The 17,442-nt window shown below is 35.0% G+C and overlaps 1 protein-coding gene across 1 annotated transcript in view; it reads right to left on the reverse strand.

Annotated features, from left to right (window-relative positions):
* Nucleotides 1–13,203, reverse strand: part of ttn.1 (titin, tandem duplicate 1) — a 324,448-nt gene extending 311,245 nt beyond the window's left edge. The window contains 15 exon segments of the mRNA XM_059968782.1: nucleotides 2,345–2,487; nucleotides 2,878–3,090; nucleotides 3,294–3,363; nucleotides 3,453–3,711; nucleotides 3,806–3,862; nucleotides 4,429–4,707; nucleotides 6,258–6,368; nucleotides 6,523–6,813; nucleotides 7,547–7,702; nucleotides 8,040–8,583; nucleotides 9,183–9,400; nucleotides 9,486–9,574; nucleotides 9,667–9,954; nucleotides 12,598–12,801; nucleotides 13,113–13,203. Coding sequence (XP_059824765.1) covers nucleotides 2,345–2,487; nucleotides 2,878–3,090; nucleotides 3,294–3,363; nucleotides 3,453–3,711; nucleotides 3,806–3,862; nucleotides 4,429–4,707; nucleotides 6,258–6,368; nucleotides 6,523–6,813; nucleotides 7,547–7,702; nucleotides 8,040–8,583; nucleotides 9,183–9,400; nucleotides 9,486–9,574; nucleotides 9,667–9,954; nucleotides 12,598–12,801; nucleotides 13,113–13,203 — 3,013 coding nt within the window.
* Nucleotides 13,204–17,442: the final 4,239 nt, after the last annotated feature.

The raw sequence follows: 17,442 nt of genomic DNA on the forward strand, positions 1-17,442 counted from the left end.
CTCTGCATTCCCTTCACTATCCACAGTTCCACAACTTTTGTATCATCAGCAAACATGGAAATTTTACATTAATTTATATCATTGATATACATGTAGATTGTGAACAGCTGGATTCCTAACAGCCAACTCTGTGACACACCACTGGTCAGACTCCCAACCCAGCACTAACTTGATAATTTATTTTACTTATTTTCTGTCCATTGACTAATCTGCATTCCACACCAATATATTCCCTCTATAGGATGTGCTGCTCTATACCTGTTTTTCTTATATGTCTTGTGTGGTATCTTATCAAAGGCCTTAAAGTCCAAACATTGCACATCAATTCATTCACCCTCATCATTTTCCTTCTTAAAACCTGGTAAACTCTAATATACCTATTATGTTCTTTCTTTGTTTTGTGGCTTTCTGGAGAAGATGAATTTCAGGGTTGTAAATGGACCAATGCTTTGATATAAATGAATCTTTGAACCTTTGAACAAACATGTAGATACAAGACAGACTGCAGATGCTGAAAATCTAGAGCAACACACTCAAAACGCTGGAGAAACTAAGTAGGTCATACATCATCAATGTCAGGAAATGAATAATTGATATTTTAGGCCAAAAGCAAGAGTCTCAGCTTAAAACATCACCTGCTCATTTCCCTCCATAGATGCTGCCTGACCTGCTTAGTTCCTCCAGTTTGTGTATTGCTCTATAAAACATGATTTCCCTTTCATAAATCCACATTTATTCTCTCCAACTCCGTTTTTATTTTCTAAGTGATTTATTAACAGTTCGTTGGTGTTTTCCATATTAATTAATTACATACTAATTTGCCTATAGTTCCATGTTTTCCCTCTTTTCTTTCTTCAATAGCACAACTGTGTGCATGCAATGTTTTCCAATCTGAGGAACATTCTAAAACATAGGACTTTAGAAGATGACAACCAGTGCTTCCACCATCTCCATAGCCACTTCCTCAAAACCCGAGAATGCAGATCAATGGGGATTTCCTTGAGGCCCTCTTTTATTCTACACCATTATTTTCAGCAGAATATTTGGGTCTTCTGTGTTTGTTTAGTTTCTCTCCAACTTCCTTAGTCCCTAATTTGCTGTAGTTCTCTAACTTTAGTCTGTGAGGTGCATGTTTACTTCACCAATAAACATTTCCTTTTACAAATCTCTTGAATCTCTTACATTGTTTTGTTTCTCATGAGCCTATTTTTGTATTCTACTTTGCTGTTTTTATTTAATGCCTTGATCTCCTTCTGCAGAATAATGAAATGTTCTCAGTCCTCAGTCCTACTTTTTCATTCAGTAATCTTACCGACCTACCAATCTTACCTACACAATAGTTCCCTCCTTCTGTAACATTATGTTATAGAAAATATCTGTTTATTCTCTATGGATGCTACATTCCATTTCGACTAGATTTAATTAAAGTCAATCTTAAATGCTAACTATTTGTGGTGGCTTTTTAAAAGAACCAGAAATATACAGGTCAATAAGGTGGTTAAAGTAACACACCAAATGGTTTCCTTTATGTGTGTGCAGAATACAAGAATGGGGTGGATATAGTGCAACCGTAATCTGAGTTCTGTGTACAGTTCTGGTTACAGATAATAGGAAAGATCCATTTGCACAGATAACTATGAAGGCCTGCAAAGATGTTGAGAGGACTGGAAAATTGTTGCCATGAGGAAAGATGTGGTTCCTGTCTTTGGAATGAAGGAAGCTGAGAATGTACAAAATTCTGAGTCCCTGGTTGGTATAAATCGGAAGGGCCTATGTCCCCTAGCATTAGAAGAAAGATGAATAAAATGTTTTCACCCAGCAGGTGGTAGGAAGTCTGGATCACACTGTTTGAAAGCGTTCTTTTCATAGCTGTAATCAACTGTAATCACATTTAAAATTTGTTCACAAGTTTCTTGAAAAGCAATAACTTCCAAGGCTAGGGACCTAGTACTAGATGGTGGTTTTCGACTCTTTTTCAACCATCTCAGTCATGATTAGTTAAATAGCTCTTTTTGTGTCATAAGTTTTCTATGATCTGAAGTAGACAGCATGATCAGAAATCATTGCACAGGAGGAATTTGCTTCCTCAGGGAAAAATGAAGAAATATCCAGCAAGTGAACAATATATATTTTAACAGAGAAATTAAACTAAGTAGATCTTTCAGAGATGGTTGAGGCTGATGGAGTCAAATTTTAACTGAATACATTTTTAAAAATGCATGTATTAAGTTCATTTAATTAAACCAAATAAATTTAGTCAACAATCTCTAAAAAAGTGATTATTTTAATTACCAGTCTGATGAAGCAGACTTTCTTTTCAGGACCTGTTTTAATAAATACAAACCTTCCTCCAGCAGTTGAACAGATTCTGAAATTTCTCCATGTTGATTACGAACTACAATAGAATATTCACCCGCATCATCTGCAAAAGTCATGGAAATCTCAAGTTTGCATTCTCCTGTTTCCTTGTTGTAGCTTACTTTGTACCTAGGGAGAAATAAAATGTTTTGTATAAGACTAAAAGAATATAATGAAACATGAAACAAGAAAAAGCTAAATCAACCAAGTACGTATTAGGGTGAATTTATTCAGTCCAAAAGAATATATACTTAAATATTGTATTTAGTACACGTAGTGAGCATACGTCAGAGAACAAGGTTGACATTATTATAAGTACAATTCTGATTTTTAAATCCTCCTACAATAAATGATATATAACGTACATAAATCATTTTTGTATGAAGTAATAACATCCTAACTATTCTTCTTAGGTGGCAATATTTCCACATTTCAAAAACAGTTAATACTCCAGCTTAATTCAATTAAATATAAGTTTAAAGCTAAAATAGATTAACATTTCTTAATAGAGTCTTATACCTGTATCCAGTTGTTAATGGAATTCCAGCTTTTTTCCAGTAAACATGCGGCTTAGGGGTACCTCCGATCTGACAATCAAAAATTACACTTCCACCTTCAATTAGTTTCTGTGGTATTGGTTTCCGCATAAAGAATGGGGCAACTCCAGCAGCAACTTCTACCAAGTCAGCAGTAGCACTTGTTGCTGACATAGTTTCTATGGTCATTTCAGCTCTGGAATTTAAAAGCAAGATCAATTTTAATATGGTGTACTATCACCAACAGTTTATACAAATCAGAGTTACTTCCTGATGAATGGATAGTAAGGTAAATGTAAAAATAAATGAAATAGAAGGAAAATATTTTAAAATGAGAACACAATGCATTTATTTCAAATCACTGTTTAAAAAGAAAGAAATGGTTCTCAGTATAAATACCGTTTCTTTGTTGAGATAATTTGTTCAGACGTTACCAAGGTTTCTTCTCTGCTCTCAATCTCTTCAGACACTACCAAAAATAAAAGTAAACTATTACACTTCTGACCTTACAACAGAAAGTTATTTAATCATTTTAAGCATTGATATAAAAATACAAACCTTGAACAAGAAGGTAGCAGGAACTGCTAGCAGAACCAGCATCATTGGTAGCAGTACAAGTAAAGCGACCACTGTCTTCTGCAAAGGCTTCCCTGATTGTTATACGAGCAATGCCATTTTCAAAAGTTATTTGAAAATCAATGGAACTTTCAATATGATAGTCTTCTCTGAACCACATTATAGTTGGGGTAGGATGTCCTGTGATTTCACATTCCAAAGTCACAGATTCACCTTCTACTACTGTCATGTTTTTCAATCCCTGAAAAAGTGCAAGGTACCATTAATTGCATAAAAATAGATAACAATAAGCATTCAAAATTCAAAATCTAATTTTTTAATAAATTAATGCTTACAGAAACAAAACTTGGGGGGGTAAATGAAATCACTGCTGCATGGACATGTTCTGTGATCTAAAACAGACAAAAAGTAAAATAATGAATATAAAGTAACAGACTACGATACAACTTGTCAAATAGTTTTTGAAGAATGTTTTATATCAAATTGAAAAATGGGTAAGAGTTTCCAGCAAAGAATTCCTGTCTCCACACAGTAATCACACCAAAGATATATTGTTCTCATAATTAAAAATAAACTAAGAGCAACATGCACAAAATGCCAGAGGAATTCAGCAGGTCAGGCAGCATCTATGGAAATGAATGAACAGTCAATGTTTCACGCAAAGACATTTTGAAAAATGCTTTTTTCAAAGAAAAAATGCTTCCAGCATTTTGTGGGTGTTGCTCTGGATTTCCAGCGCCTGCAGAGCCTCTTGTGTTTAAAAATAAACCAACACAGTTTTATGTAATGGTAAAGGTTCCAGAGGAGAAAGGGATTGATGAAAAGAGAGGGATGGATGAAAATGGTGTTAGATTTGCCTTGATCAGGAATGAAATTTCTGCATTATTTGCTATTGTTAATTCATGGGGAACACACAAAACTAGAATATTTTGAGAGTATAACTAGGTAATTGACAAACCTGTTCTTGTGTTTCATATTGATCTTCATGTTCAACATCAAATTCAGCTTCAAGTGAACCTGTAAAACTTAAACCTAGATGCCTTTGCATCTCAGTATCAAACCGTGTTTCATATATATCTGTTCTTTCTCTAATGTGAGGCTTGGGAAAGACAGTCTCCTGTGTCACAATTCTGGCCTCTTTTAACACAGGAGGTTTCACTGGCTTAGTAACCTTCACAGCAGAGGACGCAGACAACTCTTTCTCCAGAGTAACAATAGCCGTTCCTGCTATAGAAACCTAACCAAGCCAAGAAGAATAAAGTTACATTATTTACAAACTATTTTAAGTATTACTCTGTGGTCAAAATGACAGAGATGGGTGGGATTATTAAATTAGGCAGATTAGATAGCCTTTTTGAAAAATGTTCCATGAGCATGAAAACAAATCAATCAATAGGAAAATGTAACTCAGTGTAGGAAAGGTTGAAGTAGTTGTGAATGTTATGTTCAAACAGCGTCCTTCAAACATGAAATGTTAAATTCTAAGGACTTGTGTTAATGTTACGACTGTTAAAACTAAACTATTAGTACAGATGAAGTTAAAATGTACTTGTGAAAATGCAAAATGAATGATGATAGCAAAATAAATCAATATGGCCCAGAATTTGGTGTGCATGGCATCGTGTAGCATGTCCAATTTTGAAGTTTAGTTTCATCTTAGAAATTATTTGTACTAAAAATAGCTGAAAATTAAGCTTGGTAACAGTGAAGTAACTTCAATAAGGTACCAAGGACTGTGGAGAATATAAATATTTCCACTCCTCAATCAGTGACTTCTATAGATAAACAAAATCAAGTTACAGCTAAAACAGAAATCTGCGCCAAAATTTTATACAGACAGAATAATAAAGCAAAATGAAGAAAGATGAAAATGATTGAAAAGTAAATGTTATTTTCTTACTATAATACTTGTTGAGATGAGATCCATAGTTTATATTCCAATTGCATCTCATCAAGCAGGATTAAATGGAATTGCAGGAAGTTAAATCTTGTTATGAAAATGACAAGAGCTGACAAATGAATAAATGTTTGATAATCTGTGGTGAATTGCATTTTTCTACAAATCTGTTCCTCATCAGAAATTGGTACAGTTTTTCAACTGAGTTTTTAAACTAAGAATAGGACCATTGTAATTGCCATTACTTTCCTGCAAATTCTGGGCCAATACATTTCAAAAATTACTTTTATCTGTACATAAATTTATGTAAAAATGCTGTCTGGCAGGAAAATAGCAAGTTTTGATTAAATCTATTTAGCACCTCTCAAAAATAGGTTATTTTAATAAATTTAGATTCTATGCAATGATTGGGAGAATTATATAAATGCCTGACCATAAAAATGTTTTCCCAATATTCAACAGTTGCAGAAATATCCACTATTATTCTTCCTTCCATTGTTTACCATAGCATAACCTAATCAATTAATTTGCTAAAAATAATGATGTTGTAACTGTACCTCCTGTGCCTGATTTGTGTACAATAAAAGCTGATTTCATGGATGAAAAGTGTAATTGAATGCCATCCCACCACAATTTTGAACTATGCTTTTGTGGCTGCCTAAAACAGATACTACACCCCTCAAAAGTAGGCAACCTCTAAGGAAATTTGGCAGATTGAGTCAAAGCAGGGATTGACATGAGAGTAAGTTCCATTAATTAATAAGTCTCTAGGTAAATAAGAGTTCCCTTTCCTGAATTTACAGACTGTCAATGGCTTACTTCAAGTCTTGCTTATTTAATATTCTAATCTTTATGTTTATTTGCCTGCCATCCAGAATTTGTACCCTTACCTCTTGGGTTGGTTCAGGTTTGGCTACAGAGATTTTTGAAACAGTGAAGTGAGGAATTGTACTGGAAATTCTGTGGTCCAGATGTGCTGCAGTTTCTGATGTTCTTTCAATCTATAGCAACCAACAAAACCTTTATTATGCTTAATCCGTCATGTACTAATAAAATTGAAAGTAAGTTTTCTCAAGATGATCTCCATAGTTAAAATAAATTACAGAATTTTTGTCAACATTAACTTGGTGTTTTATGAGTTAAATGAAGTCTAACCTGTGTTATGTGTTTTTCAGCCTGTTCGTCATAGGAAATTTGTGTTTCAGTTGGCACAATAACTGTCTCTTTTCTGACAGTTGTGGTGACAACTTGTTGGTCAGCAGGGGGTGCTCGTTTCTCAGCAGAAAACTCAGTGGCAGTTTTATATACACCACGCTGTGCATGTTCATATTCCATACGTGTCTCTTCTGAACGCGCTCCTTCAGCATACACAGGATGTCTAGTACGTGCTTGATCCACAGCAGCCAATACCTTAGCCACAGCTTCAGCCTTTTTGCCAACCTCAATCTGCAGACAACAAGGGCTAAGTCTGCAAAAGCACTCATAGTCTAATCTTAAATATCACAAGATTAACTATGACATTCAAAAACAATACCATCTTAAACTTTGATCTGTCACACTGAGGCCAACAATATATTCTTTATTTACAAATTACTCGTTTATGTTTTAAACAAGATTAAACAAATTTAAATAACATTCAAAAGCTTATTATTGAAAATAAATTATAATGGGTAATAACTAGACCTTTAATTATTAACTTGTAAACATTTGTGTTGCAAAGTAAATTGGTATTGTTTTTGACAGCAAACTGCACACTACACATAAGTGCATTTACAACCAATACAAATTTTAAGCATTCTGTCTAAAATTATATGACTATTGGGTGCATGGCAGCAGACGTTTAATAAGGGAAGTGCTGATGAAACTTAAGGAAGATAAGAAAAAAATGTGAGCATGAAATTAATGGGCACTAGTATAATAGAGAAGTAGTAAATCTAAAGGGTGCTAATAAGAAAAAAGAAAAGAAAAAAGTGAGCATGAAATTAATGGGAATGAGTACAATAGAGAAGTACCAATCATAATTAATTATACAACTACAAGGAAAAAGTGACAAAAATTGTGTGTTACACAAAGTTCAATACTTCTGTGAGAACATTATAGAGAGAGTTATGAAACTGAAGCCTATGTATTGTAACAAATAAGTGAATTTCAAGTTATTTTCTTTTGTGATTCAAACTACCTGATCCTCAACTGGTTGTGATTTTTCTATGGATACACACTCAGAAGTGCCTCTTTCTGCGGCATTGGTTACAGTAACCGGTTCACGTACTCTGGCTTGATCAATTGCAGCTACCACAGTAGCTACAGCAGTCATTTTCTCACCGCCATGTTCTAACTGAATTCCATGCAGCAAAAAAAAACATTTTATTATGCATCATGCAACTAAATATCTGAACCATAGATTACAAAATCAATCTATATTGCTGCAAAATTTCAAAAGTAATATTTGATGAATAAACATCATTAAATAAATTGTCTTCAGTGTTACAAAATGACTTCTTGCAGAACCAAGTAAGAAATTGGTTAATGTTCCATGGATTAATATTAATCTACCTTCACAGAAAGTTTCAAACTTATTAAACTCAATATGTCAGAGTTCAATATCATCCATTTGTTCCTAATTATAAATAATTTTAATGTGGCATGCTTGATGAAAATGGATTACACCTTACCTGCTGACCAGCACCTGAAACACTAGCAGCAACTCCAGTCATTCCAACAGCTGTGGCAATCCCTTCTTCTGCGGAAACTTTGGCTACACCAGCAGACCCTTCAGCTGTTGTAACTCTTGTCTGTCGTTCAACTGTGGTAATTCTTGGAGAACCAACAGATCGCTCAACTGTAGTTATTCTCGTAGCACCAGCAGCACTGACACCTCCTTCAAATGTTGCCACTCTTGAACCTCCTACCATACTAGCACTTTGTTCAATTTTAGTAACTTTACCAGCACCTACTGCACCAGCAGCCCCAGTGATCATCATCTGACCATGGACTCCATATCTTCCTTCCCATTTTCCTTCTCTATGAATCTGCGTAGTACTTGTAGATCTGGTCTCTCTCATTTTTGTTTCAGTTGCTGCAACATAGCCTTCCTGCTTCCAAGGGGGTATAGCTTCTGAACTGACAACTGTAGTTGTCTGAGATTTGCGAGTGAGAATTGGTGATTTCACAGATCTGATAGGAGATGTTGAGAGTCTTCCAGCTGGAGATACTGATCTGTAAAAAGAATATCACCCACATTTACACTGGATATCAAAGGAGCACAGCAGATGTAGTTGTGATACGGTAGTAATTTTCTTAATTTCCAATTTTCTTAATGTGCCTTTGATAAAAAGACAGCCCAGGTTACTCAGTTATCCTAGATGGTAAAGAGCTACATTATTCAAAAAGGAACAAAGGGACTTTGTAAATAAAAATGATTAACAGATAAGAAGCAAAAGACAGCTATATTAATTTTGACATTTATCCTCAGCATTCACTTCCATTTTGTTGGTCTGGAGTAGTGCGTTCACAAAAACAAATGAAAAAGGAACCTTCTCAAAATAACAAACTGCACGATTTTAATTCAAATTTCTTTCTTCTCCAAACACAAGATGCCATGATGTACCTTAACCTCTGATGAACAGATGTTTTTGTCAATAAAATAGTTAACCCTGTTTACTTCTACCTTAAATAACACCAAAGATCCAAGTGAATTAAATTATTTAATTCATAACCTCAGAAATGTTGATTTTTACACTCATATTGCATATAATTTCCCCCTGCATTATGAAAAGTATTTAAATATTCAGATAAACCAATTAAATTTCTCATACCTAACAGGTGAAGGTGCTGGGGCTCTCACATGACGAACAGGAGATGGGGATTGTTGGCGAGCAACTTTAACAGCAGAAGCTGGTGGGGTTGGAGATCTAGATGTTGGTTTGGGTGGGATGCGTGGAGGAGTCTTATGATGTAATTGTTGCATTACCGTTCTTCCATCCACAATCATTTCAACTGTTGAAGATCGCCCCTCGAACTGAGTTTCCATTTTCTAAAATATGCATTAAAAACTGTGTTGGATTATATTCAACTAGAACAAATCAAAAATGTTAAAATATAATTTGAAATTAAGATACCTTTTCAGTTTGCATTTGTCTTTCCTGAGAAATTTCAGTGGAAGTAATAATTGTCTTTGTCTTTTTAGCAGGTACTACTTCATCATCAGCTGCAAGAAAAAAATAAATTAAAGTTTTACAATGAATTTAGAAACTGGACATGGTATCATCCTGACATGAAAATAAAAGCAACAAAAAGTACCTTGTACATGGAGCTCAGCTGTGGAGGTGGCGCGTCCAACACTGTTTGTGGCAGTCACGGAGAAGGTTCCAGAATCCTCCATGAAAACTTCAGCAATCATTAAGCTGTACAAGTCACCATCTTGTAAAATTTGGAAGTCAGGAGAACTCTGGATCTCTGCTCCTTCCCTGTAGAACTTCACCACAGGTGTAGGGATTCCAGTCACACGAACATCCAGTCTAACTTTGGATCCTCGTCTCACAGTCATGCTTTGTAATCTCTGTATAAAGTTGGGGGGCGCTGTTTCTGCTGCAGTAGGTGGGGAAAATTTGCTAAGTTTACATTCATAATTTACTTTGATAAAGTAATAATGCACCAACCCTTTTAATGAAAGGCTTTGCAAAATAGTGCACACCACGTTAACTGCATCTTTAACACAAAAAAAGTGTTTTTCAGTACCAATTCTGTATGTACTATTAATCCCAAACCCATGATTTTCCCTTCTGTGCACCTTTAGTCGCTACATGTTCAAATGTCAGAAATCATATCATGATTTTATTGTCATTGTTAAGCAGTATATTCACTTAGCTTCTTTCCTATTTGTTATGGAAGACACCTAATTGTGAAATTAAGCAAACTTCACCCTCTCAGAGGATTCCTGCTCCCAGTTTACTAACCAAGCAATGTATGCAAAATTTATATAATCATTCAAAGATGATCAAATTTATTGTTGAATTTATTTTTATCGGAATTTCAATTTTAAAAGAGACTATTCTCACAGTATTTTGTTTTCAACCTCAAATGAATTCTCCAATATTATCAGCGTTACTGAAGACTAAAGAAAGGTTTGTGAGAAAACTATTTAAACCTATTTCATCTTAAATGGTTATTATATTTGACTGCATTGGAATAATATTAAAGCAAAGCCATATTCCTGAATTGAATCAATATCATTAAAAGTCGAGCATATAGTGTACAATGCATGTTAAAAAGGTCACTAGCTCGAAAGAAGTAAAGTGAGACTGATGCACTATCAAAATTGTTACAAACTGAGTGTCAGCAAGAAAAACAAGCCTATGGCAGAACATGTCCTACCAGTTTATTTAAAATACTTAACACATAGTTTATATAGATAGCTAGTGTGTGAATCCAAATATTTTATAGACTAGAGTTCCCTAATTTATTAATGTTCATGTATACGCTGGCTTATTATATCTTATTGAAATGTTTTCTAATAATTGAAGTTGTTAATCAATTGGATGATTGAAGTCCAATTGAGTTCCTACTAGTGGTAATGAATCTGCGCAAGCAGGAACTGAATTGAAATCTGCCTCTGATGTTATACACACCATTTTATCAGCACTGAGAGAACTCCCCACTAACCATGGATTTGAGCCTTGCTTTCAGAGGCAGTCTATCAATGTACCTCATGTCCATTATTTCCTACTGTTATAATGAAGATATCTATATATTTAGAGATACAGAACAGTAACAGGCCCTTCCGGCCCAACAAAGCTGCATTTCCCAATAACATACATGTGACCAATGAAACTACAAACCAGTATGTCTTTCAACTGCGAGAAGAAACAGGAGCATTCAGGGTAACCCACAAAGTCGCACAGGCACTGTGTTAACATTATGCTGTTTATGAGATATCTTCTTTATATATAAATAAATTAATTACCAATAAATTTGATTTTTAAATTGTGTATATACATATAATGTTTTAAAAATCATAGCAGTTGTTAACACAATAGTTGTTTTCAAACATTGATCTGAAATCTGTGAAAGTATTGCATTCAGATTTTGATATGATCTAAACTATGGTAACATAGCAGCTGCCCCATGCCTTCTTTCAATACTGCTTATTCATTATAATGATTCCTTTTTCCATTACTACTGATCTTATGCAGCAAGCTAGGTAGGCACTTTGTGACTGCTAAGGACATTGTGGACTGACAGGGCCTGCCTCCATGCTGTGTGACTTCTAATTATATTTTCCCTCCCGAGAGCTGCATTTCACTGTATATTTCAATGTTCCACAAGTTTCACTTATCAGAAATGTTAAAGTTTCAGTGCAAGGTATTGCCCATTTAAATTACAGATGTTAAACAATTTCTTCTGATAATCATAAATCTTTGGAATTCTCTATCTCAGAGCTGTAAATACATAATCACTTAATGTATTCTACCCTGTGAGATATTTTTAAATTATGGTAATCAATGATTATACCGAGCAGGGAGGGAAGTGTAGTTGAAACAGCAATCAGTTCAGAAATGGTCTTATTGAATGGGGGAAATGGGTCCTGAGCTCGTAGTGTCCACTTTGTTAAGTCCATTTGGCAACAGTAATGCTAGTGTTGAAGCCCTCTATGACTCTAGCCATGACACAAAGAATCTAGTTTAGTAAGACACCAAAGTGTGTAAAGCTGTCCTCACAAGAACTGATGTATTCACTGAGTTTGCAGTGTTATGAACCTCACGACGTGTACTATTTCAGACACCTAGCATGGTTAAAAACATCTGTAAAGTTGTGTGTGCATGTTTGTTCGATGGACATGAGTGGCCTGTTTTAAACTACTGAGAACTCCTGACTTCGTCTGCTTTTAAATGTTGGGGAGTTAATAGTTTAACTTCTCTCTCCTTCCTCCCCATTATAGGTTGACAGCAGTATGCCAGCAGCAAATTGAAAAGCACAAGGCGACAAGGGACCAGGTGTGGGATGAATATTCCCCAGTTCTAAATTATACTAGTCATCGCTGGTGCAGTATGTGGTGAGAAAGCGTAGTTCAATTTTATTTAGCGATGCTACTTCCAACTTTACAGCTCTTCTCAAACTTCAAAGACGGGGCGCCATGTGGCATTCAACGTTGACGTCGCCTGCCACGCCTAGGCGCTTCATTCTCAGCAGACGGTCTCTCTCCGCCCTCTTGCCGCGGCCGCGGCCGCTCACCTGTCACCAGCAGCTCGGCTGTACTAGTCGCTTGTCCCGATCCGTTGGTGGCCCGGACGGAGAACCGGCCGCCGTGCGCGGGCGTCACGCGGGAAATCGTCAGCTTCGCGCGGCCGTCGCTGTACGAAATCTCTGCGCCCGGGAGAGCGGCAGCGGAGAGAACCTGGCCATCTCGGAACCAGCTCACCTCAGGAACTGGCAAACCTGTGGGCGAGCAAGACCACGGGCACTGACTTCACAACGCGGAAGGCACAGCGGTTAAAAAATATTTTTAAAAAAACACTGAGCTCTTGAATAGTTTGCTTAGACGCATTTTTAGTGAGCAACGTATAACAAACCCGTTTGACTCACTTCAATACTTAATAAATAATGCAATAATTTATTATATAAAAAAATTTAAAATGATTGGCACTCTTAACTCTTCACATCCATATCCCTGATTTTAATTTCTATTGGTATGTTAATTCAATTAAGTTTGCTTAGGCTGACGTGACACAAATGAATTGAGAACTTACCACTAATATGCGCTTCAAAGGTTGCGGCACTACCCTCCAGTGCCACAACGCTTTGAAGTGGATGTAAAAATGTTGGAGCTTGCGTTGTCATCTTTTTAGGCACCCTTAAAATATAGAAAATATGAATGGTTAATAATTATTAATTAATGGTTAAAAATCATAAACATTTCCTTAAGTTTACAACCCGTGCTTTTATATCTGGTTGGCAAAGGTTGCCTGTTCAATTGCTTTAGATAAGTTAAAAGAAAGTGCCCCAAAGGTCCAACGATGAGCCTGAACTCTTTGTTTTACAAATAAAAATAAGCAATGCTTAAGATAATTTATTTGTTCAAGATTGCAATTTTTTGTTCTGATATTTATTTAGTTTGAGTTTCGGTTTTATCCCTTCAATATCACCTAGTAAGAGTAATATTGGATTATGAGGAAGTTGTGTTCCTGTAATTTGTTCCAGTAGAAGTCTTAAATTTGTCCAAAAAGGTTGAATTTTAGAACAAGACCATGTAGAATGTAAAAAAGTACCAGTTTCTTGGTTACATCGAAAACACTGATCAGATAAATTTGGATTTAATTTATTTATTTTTTGTGGTGTAATATATAATTGATGTAGAAAATTATATTGCACTAATCTTAACTGAACATTTATTGTATTTTAAATAAATATCAGAAAGAATTCATAAAAATTGCACTGGCAGTAGCCAAAAAAGCTATTGCAGTTACTTGGAAATCGGATATATACTTAAGTATAGATCGTTGGAAGAAGGAAATTTATGGCTGTATTCCACTTGAAAAAATTACTTACAATTTAAGAGATAAATATGAAACATTTTTGAAAATTTGGCGCCCTTACTTACAAAAGACAGGATTAAATATATAAGTGGTGCGAAGATGAAATAATTGGTTATTTGGGGAAATAAATAAATATATATACTAAAGTTATTACGAACTCCATGGAGCATGTGGGGATCTTCCGATATCCAGGCACTCTTTCTTTTTTTTTTCCTTTCTTTTTTTTATATATAGGGATGTTGGGGGAGGGGAGAAGGGTATATATATATTTTTTTCATATATTTTCTTTATTTCTGTAATTATTTGAAAACTCAATAAAATTTTTTTTAAAAGATTGCAATTTTTTCTCTTAAATTTTATTTTGGCATAATCTTTATTTCATGACCACACCAATATCCTTTATAAATAAATTTGGAAGATGAGTCATCTTGGTTCCAATAAACACATTGACATTCTCTGTAAAACTGACTTAACTATGAATAATATCATTCTATACAAATAGAGGTAATAATGAAGAGGAAGACAAATATGGGACTTTACAGTTGTCTAAAACTATATTAATCTCCATTCTGGAAGTATTTTAGACATAGACGTGATAGAATTGCTTTCTGAGCTGCTGTTAATTGGTAAATTAAGTACTTCAAGAATGAAGATTAATAATTTACCTAAATTATGTTTGTTCCAGAAAATCTATGATTGTTCCAGTAGACTCTACATTTTCTGAAGCAGGGTTAATATTTGTTTAGTTGGGATAAAAAAGTTAATTTAAATTTCATTATATGTATCATTACACTTTAAATATTTGCTGAATTTAAATTCTAAAGTGCTCATTGGTTGTAGTGAAATTTTTTATATATTACCATAATTTTTGAACATATGGATTGAATTTGGAACATAAGGATATAAACTTTAATTTCTATATAAGTTAGGTTATACTATCTTGTGACAGAATAGACATATTCTAAAATTAGCTGGATCAGTTTGATTGACACCTGCAAGTGTGACACAGTGGTAGCACTATCAGCTCTGTGCTTATTCCCTTAAAAAGACATCACTGTCCCCTACCAGGTTCATGCAATCAGTGCTATTCTTAGCTATTCTTAAATTATCTGTCGATAGCATAACCTTGAAAATTTTTAACTAAAGATAAAACTTCTTAAATTATATGCACATAAACCACAGAATCAAAATTCTCATTTTTACTAAGCACTGCTCAATAAAACTATCTTACACATGGTATCATTGTCTAGAGTTAGAAATAATTAATATGCCATAGGTAAATACTTTCTCAAACTTTCACTGAAAAAGAAATATTACTTTTTAGTTTACCATGCAAAATAACACAAAATTATAACATCTTGGAAACAAAATACTGTAGAAGAGAAACAGATGTACGAACCTGATTTTTCAAGAGTGCCAAGAGTTACAGGGCAAAGCCCAAAGCTTTTAAAGCTTTGGAAACTCCCTCCTTATATTCAGAATTTTGCCAACAATCCAATGAGAGAATGGACCATCCTCTTACTAAAGGAAACAAAACTACACGGAGGTTGTGGACGGTTTTGGTGCAGCTTTAGTTTTCCATGCAATCCCTACACCCGAGGCAAGGCTGGGAATGCCCGAACTGCTCAGAAGTATTAACATGGTGGTTTCACCTTATATACTTCAGAAATTAAGCAATGTAAATTCATGGATACTTCTGATTGGCTATTTCAGCAGGGGATCATGGGATAACAAAACCAATTTAGGCAACCCAGCAGTGACAATCATTGCAGTTTTAAGCAGGCAGTGCTAATTTTGGCATATCCTGAGTGCACGAAAGCCCTCAAACCAATTCAGACAGCCAGTGTTTTATTCATTCTTTTCCTTGTTTTAACTTGTGTACATTCCGACTAACACTAAACTGATAAAAAAATAAAATTCTAATGACAGCAATGTCAAGAAACGGAAGTCCTGCTACCATCAATCACTAATGAAACGTTGATACCAACAAATGCATTTGTCAATCACCAAGCTGAAGCAGCAAACACATTATTTCAAAACAGCTGGTCAAGAGGGTTATTATAATTAATTGTTTAAATCAATATTGTTTACTTTGATAAAATTTTGATAAAAATTTAGACATTTACTTTATGTTGTTCTGCAGAAATTTAAATAAAAGCTTCAGAATAGATAGTGAAATCATTCCAAGGTAAATGAATATTGGAAGATGTGAAATTCAATCTTTCTGAAAAGATGTAACTCTACTTGATGTATGAGTTGCAAATAACTTTAATCCGAAGTCTAACAATGACAATTTTACAAAATACAAAGCTTCAGTGCACTTAAGCAAGCTTCTTTCTTTATAACCGATCAAATAAAGAAATCACATCTACAAATCAAATGTTTTGTTTTGCCATTATATTAAAAAGTAAAGTATCACATAATGGTGGGAGTCACAGCATGATGTTTTTTGGATCAGATACTAAAATGATCCTCAACTTCTTTGTAAAGTGTGTAAAAGATGCACTATTTTGAAGAAATGTATTGAAATTATCCCCAGTGGCCTCACTAACATTTTATACCTAATAACTGTCACTAAATAGTGACCATTCATCACTTTTAACGTTATTGCTTTATGAAAGCTCACTATTGTTTCTCGCAGCAAGCCAGACAGTGCACTTAAGAACTATGTCAGTGGCTGTCATGTGCTTTGGGATATCCTCCGGCCATAGAAGAGTTCTTAGGAATTGATAATGAACTTCAGGAAGGAGAAGTAGGGAGAATACACTCCAATCCTCAGTGAGCTGTAGTTATGGAAAAGATGAAGAACTTAGTTTTTGGGTGTTGACATATCAGAGAACCAATCCTGGGTCCAACACATTGACATAATCATGAAGAAGATAAGCCATTGTGGCTCTATTTCCTTAGGAGTTTGAAAAAGACTTGGTATGTTACCAAAAACGTTTGTAGATTTCTATAGATATGCGGTGGAGAACATTCTCATTAGATGAATCACAGCCTGGTATAGATATTTCCACAACACAGAATCACAAGAGGCTGCAGAAGTTTGTAAAATCAGCCAGCTTATTTATGGACACAACTCTCCCCACCATCAAGGACAGCTTCACAAGGTTGTGTCTCAAGAAAGCGGGTTCCATCTCTAAAGACACGCACCATCTGGGCCACATTCACTTCTCATTACAGCCGTCAGAGAAGAGGTACAGGAGCTTGAAGACCCGCATTCAACGATTCAGAAATAGATACTTCCCTTCCACCATTAGATTCTTGAATTGTCTGTCAACCCATGAACACTATCTCATTATTCCTTTCCCTGTACTATTAATTTATTTTGTAGTTTATAGTTAATTTTATGTTTTTGTATTGTACTGCTGCTGCAAAACAATAAATTTCATGTCACATAAGAACAATAATAAACCTGATTTTGATTAAATGGATGGCTTAATAAAACAGAAAGGACACAAAGGTTGGGGGTGTTGTGGATAGTGTGGAGGACTGTCAGAGGTTACAGCGGGACTTGGCTCACCAATTTCACACTGACCAACAA

Source organism: Hypanus sabinus, chromosome 4, assembly GCF_030144855.1.
Source record: "Hypanus sabinus isolate sHypSab1 chromosome 4, sHypSab1.hap1, whole genome shotgun sequence".
Taxonomy (NCBI): domain Eukaryota; kingdom Metazoa; phylum Chordata; class Chondrichthyes; order Myliobatiformes; family Dasyatidae; genus Hypanus; species Hypanus sabinus.